A 26,591-nucleotide genomic window follows, 5' to 3' on the forward strand; every position below is an offset into this window, starting at 1 on the left:
TAGGCTTGTTATTCCCTCTTTGGTATCGCCTTGTCTACATTTGTAACCCCCCCCCATGAGGATTGGCCCTTTTACTTCTGTTGTGACACAGTATGTCTTATTTGGTCTGTAAGAACTATTTTCTTTATGGGTTTCTCGTACTGCAGGAACGACGCGCTTTCCTCGCCATTCATACTTTCACTTTCAAGCAGCCCCGGACAATGGTGGCCGCTTCTTTGAAGTGAAATAGGTCTTGCGTTTACAAGAGTTTGAGCTGTGTAAATACTTGTTTTCATTCTTAATGGTCCTCTGACTTCTGACCCAGATCTAAAGACTTCGCACAGGTGGGTACCTTGGCAGAAATACATCATGTCTTGCCTTTGCAAAATTACTGTGTATCATTCTGCACTGCATATTGATTTAAGAAGAGAATACACTTGTTCTGTAAATCAGTGCATCAAAAAAAATATTTTCTCCGATATTTATGAAGTATAAGTAATAGTTCGGGAGGATCATTATCCCCAAACATCAAAAATGTACAGGTTAAATGTGTTTGTGAATGTAAAATTAGAATACACCAGAGTTTTAAAAAAGTTTTACCACTGAAGCTTACAAGGGAAATTTCTGGTGGCCATCTCTCCATGTGGAGATAGTGGTCTATGTTTAGTCTTGCTGTCAATTAAAGTTATGGCCTCTGCATCCTCTAGACTAAAGTTACATGACCAACCATGGGAAGTCTTTTCTATAGATTTTATATGGATCTTAAATCTCATGAATGTAATACCATCAGGGTTACTGTAGATTATTTTGCTAAGAAGGCTCGGTTTTCTTTCATGTCTAAATTAGCCTCAGCCTCACAGATAACAACCATCTTCTTTTCTGAAATGGTCAGACTCCATTGACTTCCAATAAAGATCATTACTGACAAGGAAGTGCAATTTGTTTTCGAATTTTGGGCCCAGCTTTGTCATTACATCACAGAGCTATCTCTTCTGGATTTCATCTTCAGACCAATGGCAGAGAAATGTAACAGGACCATGGAAGAATATCTTTGTTGTTTTGTCAATGCACTCAATCCAATTGGAAGTCTTTACTTCTATCTGTGGAGTTCGCATTTTCAACATCAAACAACATCTTTTGCTAAGAATTAGAACATTGAAATTGATGATTTTTTATGCTATTCCTAAGTAATTGCAATGAATATATATATTTTCACTCCAATTGTCCTGTAGCAGAGGGAGCACAATCCAGTCGGTGCTCACGTCGAGACCAGGGCAGTGTCTCGCTATTATTCCCACACAAAAGAAAGGTCGTGGCACTCCTCTTGGTAATTTTATAGATTATTTATTTCAGATCGTGATAACCTCACGATCTGAAATACCACACATCAGAGAGACTCCGGCCACTGCCCATTAGTTCCTGCTCCTCACACCGCCTCATGTTACAAGCAAGTTATCACTCCTTAAAATGTCCCCAGTGCTTGTTTCTCACACCCGTCATCACTGTCAGTTATACTTCCTGTTAATGCCAGCACTTCACACAACTCTCAAATGCCCACGCTTTTCTGCACAAGACCACCACTTTCTCACACTGCTCACTAGTGCAAGCCGCAGCCAAACTCGTCATCGACCTCCCTCGATGAAGCAACATCACACTCCAGAGAACTCCACTGGCTCCCCGTATGGACGAGATGCCAATTCAAGCTGCTGACCCATGCACACAAGGCTCTACACAACCAAGGCCCCACCTACATTAACCACAGACTGAACTTCCACCAACCGCCGAGAAGTCTATGATCCGCCTCCCTATCAGTGGCCCATACTCTCCGCATCTACTGAAGCAGGCGGAAGACGCTCTTTCTCCCGCACTGCAGCAAAGACCTGGAACGGCCTCCCGACGCCACTACAGATCATCACTTCACTCCCGAAGTTCCAAAGGGCCCTCAAAACTTGGAAGTTTAAATGAACCCCCGGGACCCGCAAGCTTATGGACACCCTTTCGGGTGATTTGCTGGGCTCTATAAATCCGGATTGATTGAATCAAACCATGCCAGCTCCTCCAGTGTGCTAGACCAACGTCACATCACCTCCACAATCTACCCGCGTGTTTTAGCTCAATGAATCTGGATGAAGATCAGCCGTCTGAAGCTGAACTCGGACAAGACGGAGGCCCTCATCCTCAGCTCTAACCAGTCAGCCTGAGATGACTCCTAGTGGCCACGGCACTGGGGGCAGCCCTGACCCCCACCGACCACGCACGCAACCTGGGAATCATCCACGACTCAACGCTCTCAATGACCAAGCAAGTCAACGCCGTCTGCTTCAACACCCTCCGCATGCTCCGCAAGATCTACATATGGATCCCGACATATACAAGAAAGAGTCACCCAGGCCCTCGTCAGCAGCAAACTCGACTACAGAAACGCCCTCTATGCAGGAGCCCCAACCAATCTCATCAATCGACTACAACGCATCCACAACGCCTCGGCACAACTGATCCTCGATGTACCACGACATGGCCACATCACCTCCCACCTGGGAAACCTGCACGGACTCCCCGTCAACAAGAGGATATCCTTCAAGCTCCTCATCCACGCACACAAGGCACTCCACAAGACCGGCCCAGCCTACCTCCACCGACGTCTCTCCTACACGCCCAACCGCCAGCTACGCTCCACCGACCTCTCACTCGCCACCGCCCTGCGCATCCGACGAACAACCACCGGCGGGAGATCCTTCTGCCACCTCGCCGCCAAGACATGGAACACCCTCCCACTGAGCCTGTGACAGACCCAAGACCTGCTGACCTTTAGGAGGAGACCTAGCTGTTCAATCAGTAGCGGCCCCCAACTCCCCCACGCACCCTGAGACCCTCGCGGGTATGTAGTGCGCTTAACAAATGACTGATTAATTGATTGAATGGGCACCAGTGCCAGCTCATGCCACAGTGCACTTTACTGGCACTTTATTACTGTGTGCATCCAACCTGCTTTGGAGGCCCCTGGGAGTACCCTCTCTCTTCGGGTGGTAGTACACAGGGACCTAGCTACCATTGGTGCAGCGGCACCGGGTCTCAGAACCTGCAGGACCTAATAAACCCAGATGATTGCTTTATTTTACTAAGCCGACAGCAGTCAAATGGATCCTTTTCTTAGCATGCTCCAGAGCCCGTGCAATCCTTGCTACGCTCCCGGCAGTGCATATTGTGAACTTCATTTTGAAAGTTAGATTAACTATATTCCTTTTTTCTTCTCGTAAAGTGAACTTTGCAGGTGTTTTAATTTCCATTCCATTCACCAAGGCATATTCAATGAGACGGTGTATTTTGAAGGAAGTTTGAATTGGGTCAGTATTACATTTTTTGGGGGCTTTCTTAGTTTTGGAAGTTTGAGAGTTAATAAATAATTCCATTGTGTGGATCAGAGCAAAGGAAGGAAGTAGCCCTGGTGCAGGGATTTTCAGAGCCCAAAGCAAAATACAATTTTGCTGTTCACGTGTTCCCTTTTACCCAGCAACAAGGTTTAATTTGGCAACCACGCACACTACCGTGGCTGGTGTTAGCTCAGCAAGGGTGCTAGAGACTGGTGTTTAAAACTTCCAGAAGAGAGGCGGTGGGACAGCCCCTCTCCTTTATAAACATGGTACTTGCCCTCTCTCTTCATTCTTCCTGCCACAAACAAGCTGCCAGTGAGACTAGCGAAACGAGGCACCAGCTGGCTGGAAACTGATGGGACAGATAGCCCTGGCCCCGGGAAGGAAAGTGAAACAAGGAAGCACACAGTAAGTGACACTGAAAACTGAGCCCCTGGGTGTCACAAGAGACCTCTCTCTATCTCTCTGCTGAAATCGGTCAATAGAGAAGTAAATTACGTCACGCCATATTGGGTGTACAATCTAGGCAGCGATGTAAGAGGACTGGAATGGGTCCCATGGTAATTACCAGCAGTTGAGATTAATGCAAGCCCTTCACCAATCTCTTTTTCTTGTTTACTCCAGGGGTCCTACCAGGGCAGGACTGGCTGTCAAGATACCTTCGGCTATTGTGGAGTGGAGCGCTTTTGGCGTTATTGCTAGCTTCCATTTATATAGCGCAGAGAATCCCATTGATAGGGCATTATAGCTCGTTAGGTAGACCAGGCACAACTTTCCAAAAGGTTCAAAGCTTGCCACTGCATGTTGTAGTGTCACTGCACTAGCAATGACAGACTGGGGCCATTTGCACATCATATACAGAGCCAGGGACCTGGGGCATTAAATGGTTCTGGTCTATGCACTACACTATTATTGCAATAAGCATAAGGCCAAGAAGCGTTGGCAAAGACAATAGGGTTGGCTTAATGTGCAAGTGCATGTCAACACAGATATTTGCATATGCTGTTTACATGCACAAATGCGGTTTACATGCGCTGCGTGCACAAATGCTACTTACATGCACTACTTGCACAAATACTGTTTACATGCCCAAATGTTGTTTACATGCACAAATGCCGTTTACATGCTGTGCGTGCACAAATGATGTTTACATGTACAAATGCCGTTTACATGTACAAATGCAGTTTACATGCACAAATGCAGTTTACATGCACAAATGCAGTTTACATGCGCTGCGTGCACAAATGCTGTTTACATGTACAAATGCCGTTTACATGCACAAATGCAGTTTACATGCGTTGCACGCACAAATGCCGTTTACATGCACAAATGCCGTTTACATGCACAAATGCCGTTCACATCCACTGAATGCACAAATGCTGTATACATGCACAAATGCCGTTTACATGCACAACTGCGTTTACATGCACAACTGCTGTTCACATCCACTGAATGCACAAATGCTGTATACATTCACAAATGCTGTTTATCACTTTACAGACAGCCCTGTAGGTTTTGCAAGTTTTGGTAAAAGTTGCAATATGGATTGCTTTCTGCCTAAAATGCATGTAGGAGATAAAAACCCACAAGGACAAACATTGTGATGGCGGAGTATACTTTTCAGCTGTAAAAATAGTCCCTTGTGCATTCCAAAGGAAAACTTCCTAAATGGCGGAATGATGTGGCAAACAGTCAATGGCACAAAGTGAAAGTGTGATACTACTCTGGTTGGACCCAAATCCCATTCTATGTATGTGTTACAGATTTTGTAACAACAAGTAATAAACAGTTGGCCTGTCAAGATAGACCCACAAAGCCCCTCCATGCTCCCTATTGGCTGTACAGCTACATACAACCAATTCACAACATGTGTCCAGACTCAAAATTACTTTAAAATCTGCAACATTTCATAATGAAAACCCGAAAAATGACCACAGCTCAAGATATTGTGAACCACCGACAGGGAGAGCGTGGGAAATACGTTTTGTCAAATAAAATCCTTAGAGCCTGAAACCAGGGGGCTGACGTAAATCACAAAGGATTCGAATAAAGCGGAAGGGGCGGGTACCAGGTTTACCTTCCAACCAGCGTGTATGTCAGCAGGGGGGGAGGGGGGTGGTGAGCAAGGGTCCGTCCTCACTCTCCAGCACACACTGGCCTCACAGCTGGCATGAAGGAAGTGGGGGCACGCGCCAGGACAGGCCTGGGAAGAGTCGGGCAGTGTGAAGGGCAGAGCCTTTGGTCTGTTGCATTTATTGCCTCGTTTTCATTTCTAGTCACTTCGCACGCACACACGCAGTGGAATACACTGCAAAATGTTCCTAATGGTAAAAAAACCCCACATAAAAGTCTCTGAAGCGAGGCCGGAATGGGGCCAGGGGAGTTTGTTTTTCCGTTTTGCAACTGAACGCATAGACATTTGCAGGCGGCATTAGGCAGTATTTGCTTTCTCACACCCACTAAGTAATTTTACTTTTTTTTTAAACAAGAATTGGCAAAGCCAATAGTTCTCGCATGTCCAACAGCTATTGGCTTTGGTAATGTGTTTTTAGCCATTACGTACATCAGTGGTGCTGCGGTTCATCATGGCTAAAAGGTAGTGGTATCGGGTACTTTCGGGTAGAGTGGAGTGAGGTAGACTGGAGTAGAGTGGGATGGAGTGGAGTAGATTGGGGCAAATTGTAGTGGCCTAGATTGGAGTTGAGATTTGGGCAGATTAGCGTTGTAGATTGAATTGGGGTTGGGTAGTTCGTAGTTTAGTAGATTGGAGTAGATTAGAGGGGAATAGATTGGAGTGGGGAAGATCGGAGCAGGGTAGATTGGGGTAGTGTGGAGTGGGATATCTATTGGGGTAGATTGGAGTGGGGTAGATTGGAGTGGCATGGGGTAGCTTGGATTAGTGTGGGGTAGATTGGAGTGGAGTATAGTCCGGGCCCGCTCTAGGGGGGGTGCAGCTGGCGCCACCGCACCGGGTGCTGGCTTTGCATGTAGGCGCCCATTTGCTAGTTTATATTGTGCTTAAGTGCACCTGCTGCAACTTTCCTGGTCTCCGGCAATATTCAGGCAACAATTAATATGTCAAGAAAACTACGGGGATTAATGTTCTTCAAGGCAGAGTTTAGAGTTTTGTCTAGTAGAAGTTTTGACTCCTGGAAGTTTTGATTCATGGTAAGGTAGCACTGAGGGTTAACATGCCTGCTGCAAAGAGCATGTACCATGAAGATCACAAAGTGAATGTAATGTAAACAGGTCAGTGGGTTACCGCTTTTGTCAGTGACTTACTATTGTTAGTTGCAGTTTACAGTGAGCTATTAACTGTCAAAGAACTGCGTGCAGACTTCAAAGTATAGATTAGAGCGTTTGGATTTCCCCCCCAGACTTTCATTATTCCAATGTTCCAAAAAAGGTTTTAATTTGGGTACAAATCACTTCTTGTTAATAAAGAGCCCCAATCCATTGTGTTACATTTTAAATTCTGAGTTTTGTGCTTCCCCAGACCAAGTACTCTGCAACTATACTGCCTACCTGTATGGATAATATGTGAATCCACCCCTTGTTGTCATCTGTTTTATGTAACATTGCCTATATCCTGATTTATACACCTATAATCGTATCTGTGTAATGTGTGTGTTATGTAAAGTGCTCTGACACCCTTCACTTTTTCAGTGAGGCTATAAAATTAATTAAATGCATCTGAGAGAGAGTGGTTATGGAGACTTTTAAAGGGTGGTGGGGAGGGAATCCGTATTGGAGGTGGTCATTGGGTGGGCGCCAAAATACATTGTCGGACTGGGCACCACCAATGCTAAATCTGGCCCTGATTATAGTAGGGTACAATGGAATGGAGTGGAGTACATTGGGGTCGTTTGGAGTGAGGTAGACTTGAGTGGTGTTGGGTAGATTGGGATGGGGTTGACTAGATTGAAGTGGAGTGCAGTGGGGTAGAGTGGAGTAGATTAGAGTGGGGTCGATTAGAGTGGGGTCGATTAGAGTGGGATGGGGTAGACTGGACTAGATTAAAGTGGTGGAGGGTAAAGTTGGGTGGCACGGGCGGGGTTGACTGAGTGGATTATGGTAGGGTCGATTGAGTGGGGTAGATCAGAGTGAGATAGGAATGGAGTAGTTTGGAGTGGGGTAGATTGGAGTAGAGTAGAGAGGAGTGGGGTAGATTTGGATAGGGTGGGGTAGATTGGAGTGGGGTGGATTGCATGGGGTAGACTGGATTAGGGTAGGATACACTGGAGTGGTATGGAGTGGGGTGGCTTGGGCTGGAGTGGGTTAGATTGGACTAGGGTAGATTTGGGTGGCATGTGGTATGTTGGGGTCGAGTGGGGTAGAGTGGAATGTAGTTTGGTAGATTGGAGTGGAGTAGAGTGGGGTGGGTTAGATTGAGTTAGAGTGGAGTATGGTAGATTGGGGTGGAGTTGGATAGACTGGAGTGAAGTCGAGATTGGAGTGGGGCAGCCACGGCCGTGGAGGGAGTTCCGGTGGGGCAGAGAGGTGGGGCGGGGGAGGGGCAGGGTGGGGGGTGCTAAAAACCGGAATATGGATAATTGGAGGTAAGTAAACAATTTTATAAATAAAACTAATTTCGTAATGCGCACTGCATCACAAAATGCGATGCAGCGTGCAGTACGAAATTAGTTTTATTAATGAAATGGTTTACTTACCTCCAAATATCCATATTCCGGTTTTTAGCACCCCCCACCCTGCCCCTCTCCCGCCCTGCCTTTCTGCTGCACCGGAACTCCCTCCACGGGCCCCGGGTGGAGTGGGGTGAGACAGGGAAGAGTTTAGTGGGGTAGTTTGGAGTGTATTGGAGTAGAATGGGTGGATTATAGTTAGGATATTAGATTGGACTGGAATTAGGTAGATTGAAGTGGGTTGATGGGAGTGGGGTAGATTGGAGTGGAATGGGCTAGAGCGGGTAGAGTGGATTGCATTGGCGTCTTATAGGGCGGATTGAGGTAGACTGGGGAAGAGTGGAGTAGATAGGGGTAGATTGGAGTGGAGTAGATTGGAGTAGAGAAGACAGGAAGAGTGGAGTGTATTGGGGTAGATTAGGGTGTAGTTGAGAGGGGTAGATTGGGTGAATTAGAGTGGGATAGATTGGATATAAGCGGGTAGATCAAAGAGGGATGATTGGAGTGGGATAGTTTGGAGTGGGATTGAGTGGGGTGGGGTAGATTGCAGTGCCATTGTGTGGAGTGGGGTAGACTGGGGAAGAGTGGGCAGAGGGGGTTGATTGGAGTGGAGTAGATAGGGGTAGATTGGAGTAGAGAAGATGGGTGGAGTGGGATGGGATGGAGTGGGTTAGAGTGTAGTGGGGTAGATTAGGTGAAATACAGTAGGGTAGATTGGGATGTGGTGGACTAGATTGAAGTGGGGTGGAGTGGAGTATATTTGGGTAGATTGGAGTGGGGGAGTGGGATAGATTGAATTGGGGTGAAGTGGGGTAGATTGGAGTGGGATATACTGGGGTGGAGTGGAGTAGATTGGGGAAGTGTGGAGTGCAGTTGATTAGAGTAGATTGGATTGTGGTAGACTGGAGTGGGGTGGATTGGAATAGATTGGACTTTGGTAGATTTGACCATAGTGGGGTAGATTTGAATGGAGTGGGGTAGATTGAGGTGGAGTAGATATGAATGGGGTAGATTGAGTGGAGTGGGGTGGATTGGAATGGAGTAGATTGTAGTGAAGTAGTGTGAGGTGGGGTACATTGGAGTGAAGTAAGTGGTGTGGAGTGGCATGTTGTGGAGTGAGTGGCACAGATTAGGGTGACGAAGTCGAGTGGCGTCTCGTAGAGTGTCTTAGAGTTGGGGGTATAGAGTAGAGTAGAGTGTTGTAGAATTGAGTGGTGTGGCAGAGAGTGGAGTGACTTAGTGGGGAATATGCATGGTGTGGTAGTGAACTGCCATTACAGACAGCACATTTTCCATTGAATATCCATTAAATTAGCACCGAAATATGGTTTTACTGCGCACAAACGATCACCTAGTATATTGATATATTTTAATTGTATTCAAATATTTGTTTCTACCACACTTTAGAATTACAAAATAAGTGTGCTTCATTTGTAATAATTCTGATATATCCTGAGACATTAGCCCAGTTCATTTTTTTGTGTGCTAGGGAAAAAAACATCCCACACCCTCTCCTCTTACATGCATACTCAGCAGGATTGTTACTTAAATTCTCTCACTTTTAAGTCAGAGATAGAAAAGTAAACACCAAGCTCCCTCGGAAGAGAGACCTTGACATTTGACCTCCGGATTTGAATGCATTGCAAATGTAACAAGATATAAAACAAGATTCAAAGGCTGTTTACAGAAAGCGAGTTTGTGGAAGAATACAGTAAACGAGGTCTAGGCAACAGGAGGGAGGAACTCAAGCTGAACAGCCTAAAGCAAGTAAAGCCAGCAAATTGAAAGTTAGTAAATGTGAGTTACAAACCACAAAGCCAATGGTAAACAACGGGCAGTATGCATTCCTAGGTCAGCTTTCTGAATGTCCCCAAGATGTCTTTAACAAACCAGACAGCTGCGCTGTCTGATAGGCTTAGACCTGAACAAGCAAGGTCCAAAATATACGCCACTGACTTCACGGTTGTTTCTCGAACATGTTGCTCTCTCCCTCACAATGAAGCATTCGGATCAGGTTCTTCCGGTTCTCAGGGATTATGTGCTGTAGCACACCTGGCGAATGTCACAACTCCTGGTCCAACAGTGTTAGTGAAGGCCCCGCCCTGGGTTTTTTACAGACACTGCAAACTGTTTTATAGTACCATGAACTGCAGGTGCTCAGCTCAGGGTGCATGCTCAGGCTGGAAGAGGCAGGGATAATTCCCGGAAGTGCTCACTCCATTGGAAAATGGGGGTTGGGAGGGGCAGTAATGGGCACCTCTTTCTGCAGGGATGGAATGGGACCAGCTACAGCAGGGAAAAGAAACTGGTCAATCCAGCGTAGCAAAACTTACCATAACATGAGCACAACATATCTAAGAACAGACTGGGAACCAAATTTAGCCCTGGTACGCATGCCAACAGACTCGATTCAGATAGGAGAATCTGGATTTCGTAAGACAAAATGGCTGTATTTTAGTGATTTCAAGCCTTAAACTGCCTTTGCTTCAATGGGGAAAATGAAGTCCCCAGATGTCTTTTTCAACATCTCCCACGTTCAAGTTTTAAAATGTTGGCATGTATCATACATGTCATTAGACCCGAATCAAGCGTGAGAATCCCAATTTGTTAAAGACAAAAATTGATTACTTGTGGGTGTCTCCTGCCTGAAATTGCCTCCTTTTCAATAGAAGTGAATGGTGGTGGTGGTGGTTGGAATTCAATTTTATTTTTTTATTTTTTTTTAATATCCCACTTTCCTCTTCTAAATGTTGGCATGCATGGTGTATACCATGTGGAGAGACGCTGGATCATGGCGGACTATCCAGCTCTGAAAGCAGCCCCCTCCCCCGCAGCCCAAAGGGCAAATACTTAAGTGGCAGATCTGGCAGTCTGGGGTTGAACATACCAGCATACACACAGCAGTTGCTAGCAGGTGCAATGCAAGAAACTAATATGACACGCCGACATGCCCCATCAGGCCGTCAAATAATACCGGGGACCCAAATAAGGCCTACTCTAGTGCAAGTTTTTTTTTTGGTTTGTTTAAATATATAGTGCAGCTTATCACCCGCTGGGGTATCCAGGCGCTATCCATGGGCATGGGAGATTAAGTGATTTGCCCAGAATCACAGGATGTTGCACCGAGACTCGAACCCAGTTTCCCTAGTCAACACATCTGGCTGCAGCATTAAAGTCAAAACTAAGAAGCCATTTATGGGGCTGGTTCTCAAGGATAATTATGTGAGTATGTGTATCATACTCCTTATTTACACCTCACATCACCTCGAAGAAATAATTTTGGCGAATCCAGTTGCGTCTCTCCATCAAAAAAAGGGGGATGGTGAAAATCCCTTGGCAAATCATGCGCTTTAACCCAGCTGCAGATTACAGAAGGCGCCTTCACCAAGGGACGTAAAAATACTAGGCATTAAGACAAATCAGAGAGCATTCAATTGACCAGTCGTTCCCTTAAATCAAGCTCTCACCGAGCCAGTGCTTCCACATGACCAGGTATAGCCTTAGGACTTTATCACTGGACGGTGCCAAAGAACAAGAAAATGCCAAATTGTTGCCTTTGTAGTAAGAGGCTCGACAAACTCCAACAACGAAATGCCATTTTGCTTGATTACCAACATTCCAGCCGCGGCCCGTGCAGATAAGAGTGGTGGCGCTGGGGATTTCGACAGACGACGAGGGAAAATTATTTATTCAATTTTCCCTTGTGGTCGTCTGTCGAATCCCCCACACCAACCCGGCCCTGCTGCTCTTACCTGCACAGACCGCAACATTCCCTGCATTGCCAATCAGCTGCACCCAATTCTCACCCAGACCATGCTCTCAACAAATCAGCATAGAGCTTAAAACAGTGCAAAATTCATCTCTGTATTTAGATCTCGTGGAACTAAACTTTTAGAATTTGTTTTTCAATGTCTTCTGTTTTGCTGCAGGTTACCTAAATACCCAGTTTACAAACTGGTATAGATATTGTGGAGAAGTGTGGCTCAATGGTTAAAGCGGCAGACCCTGATGCAGAAGACTGGCTCAGGACCAGGGTTCAATTCCCGCCTCGGCGGGTCTTGGGCTCAATTTCCTCGGACCTGATAATTCTCGCATCGGTGCCTGTTCTAATCATGGGTCCCACTCTGCATCTCTGGGCAATAGCTTGCTTAATCTCCACAACGGCCCTAACAGCGCTGTGATGCCTGGCTTCACCCCATGGGGGTGCCCAGGAGTGGACATTTCACAGGGAAAAGCCAGGAAGGGTTCCACAGCGGTATGCGTTACAGCGCCAGGACACCCATGGGTATTAGTGCGCTTTACAAGTACAAAAAATTACATATTGTGATTAGATACACTTTATGAAAACTCTGAGGCCCTTTACAATGGAGTCAGTAAAGAAAATCAATAACTATTCCACATGACAGTCGACACGTTTCGCTTGGGGTTTTCTCTACATGAGCTTTTTCTAGTCCGGTATTGGGTGCAAACTCCATTTTGCTCTCAAAACTGAATTACAGAAGGGGGGAAATTGCAGGTGTTTGCTCCCACATTTTGTGACTGGTGATACTAGGTGTAAGTTGCTGGAAAAAACATAGTATGTGCAATTTTGGCATATATTGGCATGGTGATTATCATGGCCGATTAGCGTGTTGATCCCTTTCCCTGATGCCCAACATGCAATCTAGTGCAAATTACACCTCTGCTAATTTGCAAACCTCGGACAATTGTAGATTAGCAGGTTGGCAATCTACACCCAATGTAGTTGTGCATGGTTATCTGGCCCTGAGTATTTAGCACATGAGTGAAGCAAACTAGGATGAAGAGAAGAGGGTCTTAGGGTAACAGATGAGGCAAAATTGGCTTCTAATGATTTGGAGACATTCTTTTGTTTTATTTTGCTGAAGAAGTGACTATATCAATGAGTTAACTGTTGTATTCAGCTATACCAACTGAATTGCGCCGATGTCAGTCTTAACAGGAGTAAGAGTGACCATGGATGTTTAGAAAATGTGACCAATTCCTCCCCGAAGCAGCCAGTCGCATCTTTCCACAGAACTATTGGTCACATCATGCTGCAATGACTATTTCCCCTATGAGGAGTTGTACGGAGGGTGCAAACTCTCATTGGGGATATCCAGTCTACTTTGCTCTGCCGCCCACAAATCGGGAGAGCCGCGACTATGGTGGGTGGACCGGCCTGTGGGGATTGGGGCAGTGTGCGACGCCACCAGCCCACAGTGGGTTGGTTATTGGCCTCGTGCACACTGCGACCTGGAAGCAGTTTAAGGGTTTTTGGGTCGCTCCCATTCTAGTTCTTGCCGGCCCCTCCCCCTTAACAAGCATTTACAATGCAATGGTTTTGCCTTTGTTAAAGTTAGAGCTATTGGCATTGCTCTTGACACTCTGAAGCTCCACTCTGAAGCTCCACTCTGAAGCTCCACTCTGAAGCTCCACTCTGAAGCTCCACTCTGAAGCTCCACTCTGAAGCTCCACTCTGAAGCTCCACTCTGAAGCTCCACTCTGAAGCTCCACTCTGAAGCTCCACTCTGAAGCTCCACTCTGCACTCTGAAGCTCCACTCTGAAGCTCCACTCTGCACTCTGAAGCTCCACTCTGCACTCTGAAGCTCCACTCTGAAGCTCCACTCTGCACTCTGAAGCTCCACTCTGAAGCTCCACTCTGAAGCGCCACTCTGAAGCGCCACTCTGAAGCGCCACTCTGAAGCGCCACTCTGAAGCGCCACTCTGAAGCGCCACTCTGAAGCGCCACTCTGAAGCGCCACTCTGAAGCGCCACTCTGCAGCGCCACTCTGCAGCGCCACTCTGCAGCTCCACTCTGCAGCTCCACTCTGCAGCTCCACTCTGCAGCTCCACTCTGCAGCTCCACTCTGCAGCTCCACTCTGCACTCTGAAGCTCCACTCTGCACTCTGAAGCTCCACTCTGAAGCTCCACTCTGCACTCTGAAGCTCCACTCTGAAGCTCCACTCTGCACTCTGAAGCTCCACTCTGAAGCTCCACTCTGAAGCTCCACTCTGAAGCGCCACTCTGAAGCGCCACTCTGAAGCGCCACTCTGAAGCGCCACTCTGAAGCGCCACTCTGAAGCGCCACTCTGAAGCGCCACTCTGAAGCGCCACTCTGAAGCGCCACTCTGAAGCGCCACTCTGAAGCGCCACTCTGAATCTGCAGCTCCACTCTGAATCTGCAGCTCCACTCTGCACTCTGAAGCTCCACTCTGAAGCTCCACTCTGAAGCTCCACTCTGAAGCTCCACTCTGAAGCTCCACTCTGAAGCTCCACTCTGAAGCTCCACTCTGAAGCTCCACTCTGAAGCTCCACTCTGAAGCTCCACTCTGAAGCTCCACTCTGAAGCTCCACTCTGAAGCTCCACTCTGAAGCTCCACTCTGAAGCTCCACTCTGAAGCTCCACTCTGAAGCTCCACTCTGCACTCTGAAGCTCCACTCTGCACTCTGAAGCTCCACTCTGCACTCTGAAGCTCCACTCTGCACTCTGAAGCTCCACTCTGCACTCTGAAGCTCCACTCTGAAGCTCCACTCTGCACTCTGAAGCTCCACTCTGAAGCTCCACTCTGCACTCTGAAGCTCCACTCTGAAGCTCCACTCTGCACTCTGAAGCTCCACTCTGAAGCTCCACTCTGCACTCTGAAGCTCCACTCTGAAGCTCCACTCTGCACTCTGAAGCTCCACTCTGAAGCTCCACTCTGCACTCTGAAGCTCCACTCTGAAGCTCCACTCTGCACTCTGAAGCTGCACTCTGAAGCGCAGGACGGGCAGCTCGGAGCTCCGGAGCCCCCTGCCCCCCACCACCACCACGTCCCTAGCATTAGAGCTCAGGACTGGGTCAGGAGCCGGGGGGGGGATGTACTTTGTAGGAACGGGAGGCTACATTTTCGTTACGCCACTGCCCTGCGCATCTGTGAGAAGCGGCAGGCTCTGGGCTCATTCAGCACTCCGAGGCTTCCCCAGGGGGATACGAACGCTATTGTCGGTCTACGTTCTGAGATCTGTGAAAAAATATTTCTTTTAAAAAAAAAAGCTAACAACATCAGAGTGGGCACATCAGTAAAAACACTTTACACTCGAACACAAAAATGTTTCACCTGTTGCATAAGTCAGACCCAACTCAGCGAGGCAAACTTTCCTTGCAGAAGCCAAGCCTCCTTCAGACGTAACTAGCTGCAGCGGCGAGTTCTTCCCCTTCCCTGCTCCTCCGTCGCCAAACAGCTCCATAGGGCACGGATTAGGGCATTTTACCGAAGTCTCAGGGTTTCCCTTTGTTCACTCACGGGAACCAGAAAACAATACATTTACATTTTCCTGCAGTTGCAGAGAGTACTAAAGTAAGCGCTTGTATTCTCCGCTTTGTTTTAACTTTATCAAACATGGGGTGACGTAAAAGACAGCTAAAAAAGATTACCCCATATTATGCTGTAAGTAATGGTTTGGTGTTCTCTTGACTTAGAAGCGTTCTTGAATGTTATGCGCTGCTTAGAATGCTCTGCAAAACATAACATAGAACAATACAGGACAAACACAGAATTTCGGACAACACGGGAGGAACACGTTTAATATCGAACAAGTAACCCCCACAGTTTACTTGACTTTAATGGTGGCTCTGTTGCATCCCGCTCCTGTAGGACAGACACGTACCTATAGAAGCAAATAAGGCACCACAAGCCCACTCGGGCCCTAATTCAGTGGGGGGTGGGGAGGGTGGAGGGAGGGGGGGGGAGGGTGGAGGGAGCGGACATTGAAAGAAAGTAAAGTTTTTACAGAGTGACACTAACAGGACACCTAAAAGCAAAACCTCGTTTAAATCTGTTGAGTGTTGAAATCTCTTCCCACAAAGGTACCGTACAGGCACAGTAAAACAGGCACTAGCCCACTGTGTTGTACAAACTCCACAGGGCCTCCGACTTTATCCCTGCCGACTCCGCGTTTACCGCCCCGTGTCTCTCCCAGCTTCACTCACTCAGACCCTCGTACCCTGGTTTCTCTTTACGTGCGCACGACATACAGTCTCAGGGTTTCCCTTTGTTCACTCACGGGAACCAGAAAACAATACATTTACATTTTTCTGCAGTTGCAGAGAGTACTAAAGTAAGCGCTTGTATTCTCCGCTTTGTTTCAGACATGCTGCGCCGGCCAGGGCTGGGGTTCATGTAAGTGAGGGGTGCCCCTCCTTGGCCAGAGCTCAGCTGTTTCAGGCTGGAGCATTGTCTGCGCCGCGGAACGGCAAGAGTTAACCTCAACGCCGCATCTGCAGCCTGCTCCACGAGTGACCGGCGGGCTCAGAGCGCGGAGGACCCAGGCAGCGGGGCGAGGGCTCTGGATGCGGGGAGGACGGAGGTATGTCGCCGGGGGTAGGGGGCTGCTTCCTTCAGGCCGGCTTCTCGCTGCGGGCAGCATCTCCGGTCTCCCTCACAACACGGGAGACCGGCAAGGCAGGCAATGGCAAGGCAGGTCCCGGCAATGCCGGACCAGACTCGGGGGCGTTCCCGGCGTCGCGTGACGTCGGCAAAAGGGAAAGAATGTCAGGAACGCCCCCGTGTCTGGTCCGGCATTGACGGACAGGCCCCTCGTCCAATGGCAAGGCTCCGTTTACGGAGCCAGCCAATCAATGACGAGGGCCGACCCAAAGCACCCTACAGTTCTCAACAGGATTTCGCCTGCGCGAAAAGCTGCGCAGAGCGCAGCTTTCGCTAGGCAAAAGCTAAAAAGGGCTGCAGTGCGGTAAAGCGGTCTCTTTTCTGCTCACCACTCCACTCACAGGGCGCTGCTGGTCCCGCAACCGGGGAACAAGTACTACATTTTTTTGTCCCTTCCACCATCGCCTTAGACAGCAGATTGTTGTGTGGTTTCATTTTCCGATCATGTTTTCATTCATTTTTCTCTTTCAGCTTAATATAATTTAAGTTGAAGTTGCTTGTTAGCTATGTTTCTGATTCTTTTGCTTTGACTCTTCTTTTGCAGCTGTTTGGTGTTTTGTCGTATTTATTATTGTATCCTAGGATGGCGGTGAGGTCATGATTGGTGGTGCGCTTCGGGTCCATTGAAGGCATCCATTTACTTGGGATAAGTCGGACAGCGGTCTCACGAGGCCCTCCAAGGGGTGCTTGCAGCAAGTCGGGGTATAAAGCAAGATTTGAAAAAAAGATGGTTTTCTACGGGTGTTTGTGGTAGACAATTTCTATGGACTGGAATCTAGAAAATACTAAAGTGATTCTGGTATTTTACTGACCTCTGCTGGTCGTTTTCTATCAAAACAATTAAATAGCGGCAGTTGAACAGAAAAAAAGTCCCTAAGCGGAAGCAGGCAAGTCCTATTGCTGATCTCCAGAGCCCACAAAGTACATACACATATAAGTATATACTAAAGTATATACACAAGAGGTCTCGAATGCTCGACCTAAAAAGTGCTCACTGCCACGGACCCTTACAGCCAATCACTGCACAGGTGCCAAGCTAGCACAGGCCACTGAGGGGGATAATGGGGTGCCTCAGGTAGTCAACCTGGTGGGCAGACAGAACCCGTGCTCAAGCTTACTCAGGGGAGGAATGCAAACAGGGTGGGCCTCTCCCTTTAGGGAGGGGCCCGCACTGGTTCACCAGTCATTACCTTACTCGTAGGCTAAACACTGGACCCGCAGGGACAAGGCTAGATCTGGTCAGGAATTTCTATGTATTAGAGTCCATGTTAAGGTTAGCCATCCATCAAAATGTTAAATAATACTTTGTTGTTTTATGGTGTTTCTGCTTATAATTTTGAAAGTGATATTGAGTGCATTTTATTATGAGATGTTTTTGTTATCATAATAAATACAGTCGGGGTTTACGACCCCTAACCCAAAAGGTTTTGAAAGTGTGGCGTGTGCCGTCTTTAGCAATGGGGAATGATAGGGGTACAGATGGGAGGATCTGTGGTCATTCATTGGTAAGGCTGGGCCTCGGCGATACCTGCCCTTATGCAAATTCACATATTTTTCTCCACTCAGAAGACCTTTTGCCTGTGGCAAAGACCCCTTTCCCTGCACTCCCACAAATTTTGGACATGTTCCTTTTCACACCCTAGAAGGGGAGGCACTCCAGGATGGCAAAGGGTAAACATCATTCTTTTTCTGGAGCAAATCACTGACTACTGCCTGGGTAGGAAGGTATCAGGGAGAGGTATGTGAATGTCCACATACTCATACGGCTGGCGGTCGTTCACAAATTCCCTATCAAAACACCGCTTGAACCTCCCACTCCCCGCTGCTTGCAATGGGTTGACTATTACATAATTGCATGCAGTCATAACATACAATTATGTAGTAGAAAACCCATTTAAAATTATTTTGTGATTATGGACTGGCGTAAATGGAGCCATTTTCAGCCATGAACTTAGTTTTGTGGCCATAAAGGGCTTGGTGATTCCAACCCACCGTGTTTTTCTACAACATAACATAACAGGTGTATTTGTAAAGCGCACGATTACCCGAAGGTGTCCTGGCGCTGAATAACAGATGTTTATTGTAACCCAACTCAATGGTACTCATTTTATCGACCTCAAATGGATGAAAGGCTGAGTGACCCGCCGGGATTTGAACCTGTGACCATGAGTTCGAACACAGGCCCCTGCAGTGGCTACTTTAATCCACTGAGCCACCACACCAGAGAATGCATGAAATATACTGAATGAGGTCTGATTAAACTGTAAATTGATGGTGAACCAGAGGATTCACCATGGAGCAGCACACACTTGTTTCACACACCCAGACTATTTGGTTTCAAGAAAAGGGACAGAGTAGGGAACTCGAACCTGGGAGATATGTGGGCGAGTAACCACATGAAGTTATCACCACTTTACAGGAACAAGTTAACCTACACAGATGCCAATTCCACAAACATTTACAACATAGATATACAATGGAGTTCCACTGATCAGACGCAAATATCCTTCCAGAATGCAATCTTTTTAGGTAAAGTTAACAATAGAGACAGCCTAGACGGGAAAGAAATCTCAAGATTCTACCAGATCCAATTTCCGGCATTCCGACCTCTTTGGAAATCTATAATCTTATCGAGTGGGTCCAATGATGACTGGAGGACTAAAGATCTATGCAGATCAACTAGACTGTGCCGGATCCAAGTAAATTATTTACATCGAGTGAATTATACAACAGTCAGGCTATGTAAAACGGGTGGGATCCCCTCACCCCGCCGCTCCAGACGTCATGCAAAGTGGTTGATGTCTTTCACATGGTAAGGGGCTCCCGATGACACGAGAGTACTGGCTCACCATATTCCAGAGGGGTCTCCAGCCTCTTGTACAATTAGAGCTACTTATGGTCAATTGAAATCATCGCGAGATGCTATTATTATTAGTGTTGTAATAGTGACCACATCAGAGAAGATTACATTAGTGATCACCATATGCAAGTTTACCAGCAGTGACCACCTCACTGCATCAGGCAGAGTTGCCGGCAGTAATGCAAAAAAGACTTTGTCTGTTTGGAATGCCTCTGTGTAGGTTATACATGCCAGCCACGTCGCAGTGCCCCTGGCACCACAGTAATATTAGTAATAAGTCTTCCCAACGATTTAGCACTCGAAAATCAACTTTGAATATATATTAGAAATTCAGCCATTTTTCTCCAGTCATCAGCTTGTGAATTCTGAAAATACAAACATTTTCGTCTTCAGTTGATAATTGTGGTGTGTGTATATTAATTCAACCATGCAAGATGTTCCAATGTGGTAGGTTGGGCTGCGCCCAGGAGAGTTACTTGCAGGTAGTTGGAGAGCTACCCGTCCCTCGCGAGCCTCTCGGAGAAGCCTGGCCGAGAGGTTTTATGGCCCTCAGAACCTTTTCCTGGGCCTAGCATGCTAGGGATTGTGGAGGACATTGGCGAAGAGGCAGCGTCGGATTGGTAATGCGGGCACTCGGGCAAAGCCAGAGGGGCCGTTATCCGAATTCCAGTTGTGGGCTGCTTTTTTGAGCATTCTGGGGGGCTGGTTTGGGCAGTTTCTATGTTGTTTGATGCCGCCAACGGCGCAGTGGGTGCCTGAGTGGCTTTTCTGGAGGTACATGGGCGTCCATTACCTCCCTTTAATCAATGGCAGAGGTGTCACTCCCTTTCTCTCACTGGGCCGGCCCATTAATGTATGCATATTGATCGGGGCGGGGCACCTAAGCAAAAGTGACCTCATCCCCCCTTCCTTACCCCACCTTTTTTATAAAAAGTTCTCCGAAGCAATGTTTTGCGGAAAAGCAATATGCAAATGTGGGCCACTTTTTTTTTTGCGTGCCCGGGCCGATTTCTAATCCCAATCCAACCCTCCGAAGAGGGCTACCTGCAGGTAGCTGGAGAGCTACCAGTCGCTGGCGAGCCTTTCGTTGGAGAAGCCTGGCCTAGAGGTTTGATGGCCCTCAGACTCCTTTCCTGTGCTTGGCATGCTAGAGATTGTGGAGGAGATTGATGGGTTTCAGGGACCGAACCTGGCTGGGACTGGACAAACTGCTAGCACAGAAGGGACATGATTAAACACTGGAGATCCGAAGAAGACGCCCGGGTACAGGCGTGGGCGAGTGTAATGGAGAGATGGTCCACGCGGCAAGAACTGATATACCAAGCCCGTAGGTGTCCGTGCAAGCAATGTAGGAGATGTGGCCATGGTGGGGCTACTTCCATGTAGAGGTTGCCTAATATTTTTGCATTCTGCTTAATGACTAATAATCTATTGTTGCTATCACGGGACATATTGGCCACTTTATATGGATGTCCTGAATGACGTGGTTTGGTTATAAAATAAATTAAAATAATTGTATGAAGTAGACAGACATGCACAGGTCCGTCTACATGTGTGACCGAAGAGACATACACGTTTCTCCTTAGGAATGACATGAATAGGACCCTCCGTAAAGTCTGACCGAGGAGAGGTACATGTACACGTTTGACTCAAAAGACATGCACATGTAATCGCCATGTATGATTAAAGAGACATACATACGTCCCTCTGCAGGTTAGACAATCACAGGACCCTCTACAGTTCCATTGGAGGAACCATACTCTGGTCGATCTAGAGACATGCAACAGTCCCTCTCCATGTCTGACAGAAAGGACATGCACAGCCCCTGGACAGGTGTCACTGAAGACACATGCACAGGTCTCCCAATGTGTGTGAACGAATAGATATGCACAGGTCCCTCTGCATGTGCAACCAAAGGGACTTACAGAGTTCTCCCTGTCAGTTCCCTCCACATGTATGACTGAAGAGCCACACGTATGTCACTCTAAATATGTGACCGAGGAGACTTACACAAGCCCCTGTACAGGTGTGACTGAAGGTCCATGCTTAGGTCCCTTAACATGTGTGAACAAATAGATATGCACAGGTTCTCCTGCACGTGCAACCAAAGGGACTTACAGAGTTTCCCATCAGTGTGTGAGGAAACATCTAAGGTCCCTCTACATGTACGACTGAAGAACCATACATATGTCCCTCTAAATACGTGACCGAGGAGACTTACACAGGCCCCTGTACAAGTGTGACTCAATGCATTGGTCCCTCAACATGTGTGAACGAACAGATACACACAGGTCCCTTTCCACGTGTAACCGAAGAGACTTGCACAGTTCGCTCTGTCGGTGTGTTTGAGTAAACATGCAAAGGGCCCTCTACATATATGACTTTAAGAGACATGCACAAGTCCCTCTACACACGTGACTGAGAAGACAAACAGGTCCCTTTGCTGGTGTGACTGAGAAGATATGCACCGGTCCCAGTATAGGAGTTAGACTGAAGAGACATGCACAGGTCTACCTACATGTGAGGTCAAAAAGACATACACAAAATGATTTGCAGACGTCACGGAGTAGATTGTATGACCAAAGAGGCATTCTCATGTTTCTTTGCAGATGTCACCGAGGAGACATGCAGAGATCCCTTTACAGGTGTCACTGAAGACATATGCACAGGTCCCTCTGCAGGTGTGACTGAAGAGACATGCACAAGTCCATGTAAGTCTGTGTCAGATGTGAATGAACAGCCATGCACAGGTCCCCTACATGAAAACATGCACATGTGATCTACGCAAGAGGCATGCTCAGACATAACTCTACATGTGTGACAGAGGAGGGTTACGCAGATCCCTTCTCAGGTGTGGCCGAGGAGACAAGCCCGAGCCCCCCTCGCGCTGTGACTGAGGAGACATGTGGGGTTGCGTCACCGTGGCTGAGGGGCTCGGATACCCTCCACTGACGTCTCTTCAATAGCACAGAATACCCCACGTGCAACAGAGCCCCACGAACCAAGATCATGCACCGTGCCACGTGCGCAGTCAGTGTGCGTGGGTAAAGACATGGACCTCTGCCCCTGTGCCACTTACAATCATTAACATTATCAACAAGGTAAAAACAACTCTGCGCTGACTCCCCTGTAGCCTAGCCTTGTACAAATCGGGATAACTTGTACCTAAGATTGTGCACTTTTTCGTGTGCAGTAGAAATCGTCCTAACTTCCTTTCTCGCTTACTAGCGGGAATTGTGAACGCTAGGCACACACTGCACGCGCATGTCCAGCATTTCACCCAGGCTCCCCTCCAGACTTGTTAGCAGATAAGGGAGCCGCTGAACACGGAGATCCTCGGGCAATCTGCCCAGGATCACACATCGTGGTCCAGCGCAGAAGCCAGGATAGAAGTTTTCTAGTTGTACAACTGTAATCTTAATTGCTAGCCCGCACCCCCCATCCCCTCCCTACAGGGCATCTGCCCAGGATCACACATGGTGGTCCAGAGTAGAAGTCGGGATTTAAGTGTTCTGGCTCTACAACTGTAATCTTAATTACCAGTCCGCCCCCCGTCCCAGCACCCTCTCCCTATAGGACAATCTGCCCAAGATCACACATCGTGGTCCAGTGAAGAAGTCAGGTATTAAGTTTTCTGGTTTTACAACTCCAATCTTAAATACTAGCCCGCACTCCCCCCCCCCCCCCCCCCATCCCCTCTCTACCGGGCATCTGCCCAGGATCACACACTGTGGTGGTCGCCACTCACTCGGATAGCGGTAGTAGAAGTCGTTCTCGATGTCCGAGGCGCTCAGGTTCTTGGTGTGCTCGTGCCACGCCCGGGAGTCGGTCTCGTGGTCGTAGCGCACGAAGATGGCGAAGAGGATGATGGTGATGCCCTCCAGGATGGCGCAGACCACGGGCAGCTTGACCCGCATGTTGGTGGAGTAGCCGGTCATCTTGAGGCGGGGTCTGGTGCCACGCGGAGTGAGAAGAAGGCGCTTTGCACACTAGTGACTGGGAGAAGAGCCCCGGAGCAGACTGGAGGGCTGCGGGCAGGTGGCCTCTACTACTGGCAGGGGCCGGGCTCCATGGCAGCCGGTGCCTCCCGCCCCCTGCAGTCAGCCGGTCCGACCCCTCCCCCTGCCTTCAGCCGGTCCAAGAGTCAGGCCCCGCCCCCTCCTTCAGCCGGTCCACCGGTCCGGCCCCGCCCACTCCCAGGTGAAGCGAAGTTACAAAGGTCCTCGGAGCTGACGCTGACGCAACCCCCGTCGCTGCCAATTGTTTCATGACGGGAAAATGCCCTGTTACGTATGGTGCGTAGCGCCGCGACTCGAGCTGTGCAAGGACGGCGCTGTGCGTGAACACATTTTTTTTATTAAGTGCAATTTCTTAACGAGGAGCTCCCCTCGCAGCAGGAGGGCGTCTAGTATTTATATATTTATTTCGCTTTTTTTATTTTTATTTATATCGGCGACATTATCAAAAAATACTAGTGCGCTATACAATAAACTTATTTGGTACAGAGGGTTCAACATTACCAAATATTATCCAATATTTTTTTATTTATTTATTTATAAATATATTTACATTAGGTCAAGAATGACAAAATAATAAAACTTTAGAGAGAAAAAAAACCGCACAAGGCGTACAAAGAGCAGTTTTACACCTCCACTGCGCCACCCCAGCGTGGTAGAGTCTAGTCCGAGTCAACTTGGGAGCTTCTGACGTAAACTCTTTCCACGCGCGCGCACAGGGACGTCGCGCGCTTACGCCCTACCGCGTTCACGTTGCAGGGCACGAGACGCCACACACCTGCCCCATTAAAACAGAAACACCTGTGAAGGTGGCGTTTTATAAGCAGTGTTAGGCCCGTTTGGGGCTGTGTCGCCTGCACCTTTGACCGTGTTACGATAGATAGTACTCTGGCTTCAGGTAGGGAGGGAGGGGGCTGAGGCAGTCAGGGTATCAATGACAAGATTTCACTGCTCTGGTCAGGAGTCCAGGGATGCCCATTGGATTCTAGAGCGAACATTGAGCTTTGTTACATCAAGGCCAGGACCACTGGAGTTATGCAGGAGGGGAGTACTAAACTGGCAGCAGGGTTGACTACATTATGCGGACAGAAAAGATACATTCATTCTGTGATATATTATCTTATAATTTTTTCTTTTTACACATGCTAACACTGTCTCGGGGAGGTGTTTTGCCTTATTAGTACCAGTTCAAGACACAAATACAGCAATAAGCAACAGAAAGGTGACAAGCCAACCTTTGCAAGGGATCTTCCACTTCGCAACAAAGGGGGTATAGCCTTTTGAGCCAGAAACTTGTTAGTTAAAATCTGCAGATTATGCAACAGGTGATGGATTATGGGACAACTGCGACAAGTGCATAATTATGTGGAGAACACCATGGCAGCTAAATTGCATAATTCCAGTTGCCATGTACTAGGGATGAACACCCAGCCGATTGGTGGTGGCGTGCCATATATCAGTCCACGTGTAGGAGTGTTACGCTGAGGAAGACAGAGATCCAGATTGGCAGATTTTGGTAGCTGGATCCATTAACCCCTTGCATGCTTGTGATGGCCCTTGGCCGTCACGAGTCACGGTGGGCGTGTGCGGAGGACAGCCAGGGGCCTTCCGAATCCCACCCACTTATTCAAATGCCTGCACAGCGTGAAAATTTGCCGTGCACGCAAGGGGTTAAGGATCGAAGAACAGAGCCTGATCATGTACCTACGACGGAGTGCTCTGGTGTAGCTGAGGCTCAAGCCCATTGGAACATACGTATCCCAGTCCGTCATTATTTTGCTCACTATGCCACCTCAGTTGAAACAGGGTCAGGACAGATTTGAATATGGCTGAGTCCAACTGTGGTGGCAGGGTGTACAAAATAACTTGTAATTGTAATTGAATTTATATAGCGCTTACTACCCCCGACAAGGTGTTGAAGCGCTTTACAGCGAGTACCACGCTACTCCAGAATCCAAGGTTAGTGGCTAAATATTGGGTATTGCGATTGGTCATGTGCTCTCAAGAAAAATCACTGCATGCATTTACATCAGTTACTTTGTGATGGATTATATTAATACCAGATAGGTGGGATAATTAATGGGGGCTGTGTGGTTTCAGGTGAACGGTTAGTGAGATAGATCAGCTGAGGGAGACTAGGTAATGTTAGGTTGCAGGGATAGGGTTTTTAAGTAGGAGATGCTGTGATCTGTGAAATGAGGTGTCAGCCTTTTGCAGAATTACAATGAGTAGAATAAGGCACCTAGGTATGAGACTGACGGAAGGCGGGCATCAGCAATAGAAAGCACGCGGAGGATGAAAGGGAAGAAGAGGGTCACTCTGAAGCGAGAAAGGAGAGATTTCAAGCCTAAAGGAATCGAGGAATTAAGTCAAGTTCATTTTTTTCCATGCAGGGTTAGGGAGTATGGTGGAAAGCGGCTTTCTGAGATAGCAGCCAATTTAAGGATATGAGCTGTAGAAAGCAATCTGAGAATGTAAGCTGTAGAAAGCAATCTGAGCGTGTAAGCTGTAAAAAGAAAACATTATACATAGTGTGCCATATCCGGGGCAGACATCTTAAAACATGCAAGTTCAAGGGCACACATCACTTAAACCGTAAGAGTCTAGCCTGCTGTGTGCCATCTTAGGACAGCCCTTAAACATACTCTGGAGTATGTCAGTCTTGGTACAGGGACTGTATGCTACACAATGCCAAAGTATACTTAATTAAGAATAAAGCATGTTACAACGCATGCGATTACATTGCGTACTATTACAATGTGGTTGTTACAACAACTGCGTTGTTAGTACGCAATACCTTTACATCGCAGGTCATTAGAACGATTTGCTGTAGGGGGCACGCTGGACTTAGAAAAAGTATTCTTTACTATTCCTACTCCAGTTTGCGCAACAGCAGGGAAGGTGTTGGATTTAATATTCAATACCTTAGCACCCCCTACAGCAAGTCGTTCTAATGACTTGCGATGTAAAGGTGTTGTGTACTAACAACGCGTTCGCTGTAACAACCACATTGTAAAAGCACTGCGTTGTAACAACAGCGTTGTAAACGCTGTTTCCCCTTAATTACCCTTCCATGAAATAGGGCTATATTTTCACAATCATCATTTTCCGGATAAAAGGCCCTAATTCAGATATTGACTGTCCAAAGGCACTCTAAGTCACACACCTTCTGAGCAGAGTCTTTCATTTTCTTATCTTTTTTTTTGGTTTTCTTGTCTTCCATGACCTGTTCATCCATATCTTTCTCCTTCTCTCTGGGAACTGGGATGGAGCCCGAGTGATTACCAGTGGCTG

General features: G+C 47.6%; 1 protein-coding gene across 1 annotated transcript in view; it reads right to left on the reverse strand.

Annotated features, from left to right (window-relative positions):
* The window catches only part of RHBG (Rh family B glycoprotein), a 77,270-nt gene extending 53,824 nt beyond the window's left edge, over positions 1–23,446 (reverse strand). The window contains exon 1 of the mRNA XM_078669879.1: positions 23,030–23,446. Coding sequence (XP_078526005.1) covers positions 23,030–23,219 — 190 coding nt within the window. The 5' untranslated portion in view covers positions 23,220–23,446. The remainder of the gene's footprint in view (positions 1–23,029) is intronic.
* Between the last annotated feature and the right edge of the window lie 3,145 nt (positions 23,447–26,591).

The sequence above is a fragment of the Lissotriton helveticus genome, chromosome 12, assembly GCF_964261635.1.
Source record: "Lissotriton helveticus chromosome 12, aLisHel1.1, whole genome shotgun sequence".
NCBI classification, from domain to species: domain Eukaryota; kingdom Metazoa; phylum Chordata; class Amphibia; order Caudata; family Salamandridae; genus Lissotriton; species Lissotriton helveticus.